Here is a 5,584-nt window from a genome sequence, read left to right on the forward strand (position 1 = left end):
ACCTACAAATCAATTTAGTAAAGAAAATAACTGTTAGCTGAAGCCTTGTCATTTGTTTTTCACAAGGCATCAGCCAATTTGGATGCTGTGTAAGTAAATAGCTACAGTGAATAAAGTTACCAGAGTCAATAGAACTCATTATTTCCTATCACAAGTTTGTTATGGTTACATGAACTTATCAACTTTAGTCAGAAGACCCCATCTATACCTGTTGTAATCATGCAATCTGTATCTGCTTATCTTACCTGGATAAGGATGAGTGTAGCGGGGAAACCAAAGTTGTGTATAGGTCTCATTTTTACAGTCTTTGACCTAGGCACTTGACACACATACCCACACACATGCAAATGCTGTAATAATTGACAATAAAGTAAGAAGTCATCTTTTTGCCTCACTACCAGCAAGATGTGCTGAGTTCAGTAGACATGCCTCAACTTTGACTGAATGTTCAATCATCACAGAAGTACACACACAATAACATATACACTTATAAAAGGAGAGAAAATAATTTAATGGAAAGTAATATGTTGATCTATTATTTTGATGCCTTGTCAGTGTTGTTTTTTTACTTACATTTTTCTTTACAAATCTATTAAACACTTATTCAGTTGAACTGAATTAATTACAACGCTGAGGTCCTCCTGTGGGGCGGGGCCAATTAGGGAGTCAGAGGTGATTGGGCTGAGCTGGCTAGACGTGCCCTTAGACTGTAAGATGATTGGTCCGACTTTCAGCAGGTCCCGCCCACGGGTGGCGCCTTGAACCTGCTGAATGTTGAAGCGTTGCATTCAACCAGTGTTGAGCTTAGAGGGTCTCTCTCTAGCGGGGTGACAAGTCCGAGCACAGGAGCAACCGAGAGGAAGTAACTGACGAAAAACCCACACTTTTCATCGATTCACCACTGGATACGTAACTCGCCCTGGGGTTGGATTAACTTAAAACCACTCTTTTTTTAGTTTTTCTTTTTAATTTGCTTTAGAAAACTCAGAAACTCACCGAAGACAATGGGATCCCAGGCATCCAAGGGAGATGTGGCCGCGGAGGCAAACGCTGCTGCCGCTGATGGTGCAGCTGTCAAAACCAACGGACAGGTAATTACACTTCCCCGGGCCGTTATTACTGTGTTTTTTAATGGACGAGATACGTAGACATTGATACAAGTTTAATTTCTCACACGAAAACATTACTTTAGCCAATTTTGTCGACGTTGAATTGACAAAACTTGAATGTGAGGACATTTTGGGCAAGTCAGGTGGGGCTGCTGATGGGTTGGTCACAGAGCACCCCAAAATGAGCTAGCTAGCGTGCTGTTATTTAGCTTATCTCGGTTGACAATTTTAATTGAAGTACGTTGAGTAGCTTACGTTAGACTGAGGTCTAACCCAAAATCCGCACAACGTGTTTGATACTGCCAGGCATTAAAGGGGGAGGGGGAGCTCGAGCGCACGTAGGCACTACTCCTCCCTGATTAAAACACCCGGCTATGTCTGGACACCCATTTACCAAATTGGGACTTTCCAAAATCAGTGAAATGAATCACATTTCAGCATACATTTGATACTTAAGACCATTATTGTAATGTAAATTAAAAATGACATATTAATTACACTTCAAGTGACACATATCTACTTTCCTTAAGTAATAATTGCATTTATTGGGGAATTTACATTTTCGGATAGTTATTTTTTTTGATTAGCTTTAATTGGAAGTGTTTCAATTCTTCCATCGATGGGCTCTAGTCTTGTCTTTGTTGAGCCGATGTCTGTCTGGTACCTCAGGCGGTCTGTGAGGCGCCACCGCCGCCTATCGCCTCATTAGGGTACTGCAAGGCGTCGCCTCTGAGCCAGGCGACACGGTGGTTAATGGATGAGTACGACGATGCTCTGAAAAGAAATATGAAATGCACTTAAAAAATTTTGTTTTTGTTTTTATGTTAACATAATTTTCTGTGTCAGAAGGTGAAGCTTTAGAAACAGAGGACTTATTTTGTGTCGACCTTTCTTTTCAGGAGAATGGACATGTGAAAACCAATGGTGATGTCTCCACAAAGCCTGATGGGGATGCTGCCGCCACCAATGGCTCAGCCGAAGCAGCCAAGGAGCCTGAAGCCGGCGCAGGAGGCGACGCTATTGAGCCGGCGCCTGCTGCTGATGGAGAGGCAGCCAAACCTGAAGGCGAGGCTGCGGCTAAGGAGACCCCCAAGAAGAAGAAGAAGAAGTTCTCCCTGAAGAAGTCCTTCAACTTCAAACTGAATCTGAAGAAGAGCAAGAAAACTGAGGCTGTGAAAGAAGAAGCGGCCACTGCTGCCGCCGCCACCCCCTCTGAGGAGAAGCCAGCCGAGAACGGAGCCGCTGCTCCCGCAGAGGAGAAGAAGGAGGAGGTGAAGGAGGAGGCTGCCGCTGAGCCTGCTGCCGAGGCCCCAAAGGCAGAGGAGGCTCCGGCTAAAGAGGAGGCCCCCAAGGAGGAGGCCAAGGAGGCAGCTGCCCCGGCCCCCGAGGCCACAAAACCAACAGAGGAGAGCAGCTCGACCCCCGCTCCCTCTGAAAAGAAAGAGTGATTGTATCTTAAGCTCACAATGAACTGGGTGAACTGTTTTTCGAGAGAGAGAGCGAGAGAGAGAGAGCGAGAGAGAATTTAAGAGTATATATATATTTATATATATATGTGTATATGTATACATATGTATATGGATATATGTATATGTAAATATATACACATGTATGTGAGAGACTCCTTCGACGTGCCACTTTTCGTCATGATAACAAGACGACAGACTAGATTCACTAGATCACCTCCCTGGTTACTGCTCGACATCTGGACCTGGACTGAGTTTTAGGCTGTGGGTTGGTCGCTGTGTGGAAATTGGATTTCAATGGCTAGAACGCGAGCTAATGACACCATGAAGTATAGACGAGTGAAGGATGGATGGAGAAAGAAGGAGTCAGAGCATCTTTCCCCTAAACATCTGCAGATCAAAGATGCCTCCTTTCTGAAGAAATGAAGCTAGATAAGATACTAGGACACCATCACCACTTGAAATGACTGTTGAATAGAGCAAAAAAAAAAAAAAATGAAATCAGAAATTTAAGAGACTTGCCAACTTTTTACATTCCTATATTTTAACCCAAATTTGAAGTATTTTGTGGTGTATTATAGAGAACCATCTTAAAGATTCAGAGAAGCTATTACCTGTTTGTTTAAAGAAAAAAAAAATAGACAACTTTGATTTTTACCTTACTATGAAAAAAGAACACTTAAGCTTGCTATGTTCACTGTTGCGGTTTGATATGAAGCAGAGTTGTTTATCTGTCGTATGTGAGCCTGAATCTGCTTTGTCTCTGTAAATACATTGGATTGATTTCTGTTCTTTATTTTGCTAATGTTGACAGATGTTACTGGTTTTATTGTAAAGTTGATAATGGTAAATAAATATTGGTTTCCTGCCCGTTTATGTGTCTTCATGGTTATTTACATTATGCATTACATTTGTTATTAGGTAGTGTACTTTAATGAGAGGGTGTGGATACTGTTTTTCACATTAAAAGTGTTCTACATAACTGTAGTATAACAAACACCCACTGGAAGTCTTAGTTAGAGACACAATTTGAATTCATCCATGTTTAGTAAGGCTCATGCTTCATTGTCTAACATTTAGCATTGCTAAGGTGTCTGCATGTAAGACAAATACAAGAATAAAGAAAAAACGGTTACAATTTACCTAAAGGTAGCTACATAACAGTGACATGACACTCATGAAGTGTCATAAACAAGTTATAAACGTTATTGACAACGCTTCTTTTACTGAGTGTTTTGTCATGACAAGTTAGGGTTAGGGTTCATGTGTTCATAACAGTGTCATGACACTCTTATTTAGATACCTTCAAGTAAAGTGTTACTGGAAATACTTCAATCGGAGCAGCTACACCATGTCCTTCCATATTTGACCTCAAAACTCAATTTAAAGATTGCAACTTACTGTAACTTTTGAAATATGAAATAACATTCTTTATTTTTTTTTCTTTTACAAATTAAATGTTGAAATCATAAGCAATAAATAAACATTTTCTCAGTTCAAAACACTCAGGGTGTTCGCTGCCACAGCCTGCCTTGGTCTGGTATAAGTAGTAGCTTATGGTGGCCAAATGCTAGCAAAGTTTAACGAGGTTGTCATTTTTTATTTATTACTATGTTCTTATAAATTGTCACCTGTGGCTCCAGTGGCTGTTATTCAGCACAGAGGCCTAGTTTTGCTTTAATATTTCAGTCATTTTCACAAGAAAACGAAAGGTGCTTACAGCACATGATAATAGACCAGACTTCGACATCAATAAAGTTTTATTCTGCTCATTCATATAATTATTAGCCTTTATTAGATTGCTACTCACTCTGGCCCAGCTTCAAATAAACATATCAAGTCAAGACAATTTGATTTATAAAGCCCAATATCGCCTCAAGGGGTTCTACAATCTCTACAGAATTCGACACTGTCTGTCCTTCACATAAAGAAAGAAAAATAATTGAACAACAAAGACAATGATCCACTGTTAATAATCTAAGCAAAAATCTCAGTGGCTTCACTGATATGAGATCAGGTGGGTGGCACTCCAACAACACATCACTGTGATTCTCTTGGAAATAAGAAACGCCCACATGTTTTTAGCTCTATTGGTTTGGAGATAATCCAACACTAAGATGTAAGCTCCAACGACCCCACCCGGCCCTCAATTAGTCTTTTGGCCCTGAAATTAGAACCATTACTTCGGCCCCCGACTCCTTCACATCTACAGTGTTCCTTCCTTTTGGACGTGGCTAAGTGAACACCCTGCTCTGGGTGAACTGACCCAGTTCACATGGTGATATGATGAGTTGAGATCTGTGCAACATTTGGACCCAGCCTTCCAACAATTATGGATTATTTAAGCAAAACTGGGGATCCACATTGATACAGCTCTCTGTCTCTTGAAGCAAATTATTTCTTAAGCTTGAACAGTAGATGTATTTCATTATAAATGTCTTTGAATACCGGGCCAATTCATCACAACTCATACCTAAATTGTGTAAATCTTCCACATACAGCTTGCACTGCATGGCTTCAGGCACGGTAAGCTGTAAATGATTTATGGCTGCTCCACAAGGAGTTGATCTCTCCAGTGTTTTGTTTGCACCGCATGCGATACATGAGATCCTATGAGGGATCAGTTTAGGGGTGCTGCTGCATTTCTCATTCAGCAGTGAAGGGGTCTGCAGAGATTTGGGCGTCACAGTCAAACATGTGAGCATACGCTGTCATCTGGTGGCCATTGTGTGGAATGCCGCAAAGCTGAGCCACTAAGCCTGCATTAATATGCATAATCAGTCTCAATTCAATTTAATTAAATTCTTCAATTCAATTTTATTTAAATAGCGCCAAATCACAACAGTTATCTCATTGAGCTTTTCATAACAGAGTACTTTGATGTTATTTACAGAAACCCAACAAGTCCCATTGTACTTATTGTACACTACACTATAAAACAGAAGAGTGAGTAGATTTTAGAATTAAATGTTATGGTAACTTCTTAAGATCTGGCCAAGGACAAATATG

General features: G+C 40.6%; 1 protein-coding gene across 1 annotated transcript; it reads left to right on the forward strand.

Annotated features, from left to right (window-relative positions):
- The first annotated feature begins 781 nt into the window (after positions 1-781).
- marcksl1b (MARCKS-like 1b) lies at positions 782-3,449 on the forward strand. Its single transcript, XM_032535734.1, has 2 exons — positions 782-1,091; positions 2,009-3,449. The coding sequence occupies exons 1-2, from the start codon at positions 1,005-1,007 to the stop codon at positions 2,555-2,557; spliced, it is 636 nt and encodes a 211-aa protein (XP_032391625.1). The 5' UTR covers positions 782-1,004; the 3' UTR covers positions 2,558-3,449.
- Positions 3,450-5,584: the final 2,135 nt, after the last annotated feature.

This window comes from Etheostoma spectabile, chromosome 14 (genome assembly GCF_008692095.1).
Source record: "Etheostoma spectabile isolate EspeVRDwgs_2016 chromosome 14, UIUC_Espe_1.0, whole genome shotgun sequence".
NCBI lineage: Eukaryota > Metazoa > Chordata > Actinopteri > Perciformes > Percidae > Etheostoma > Etheostoma spectabile.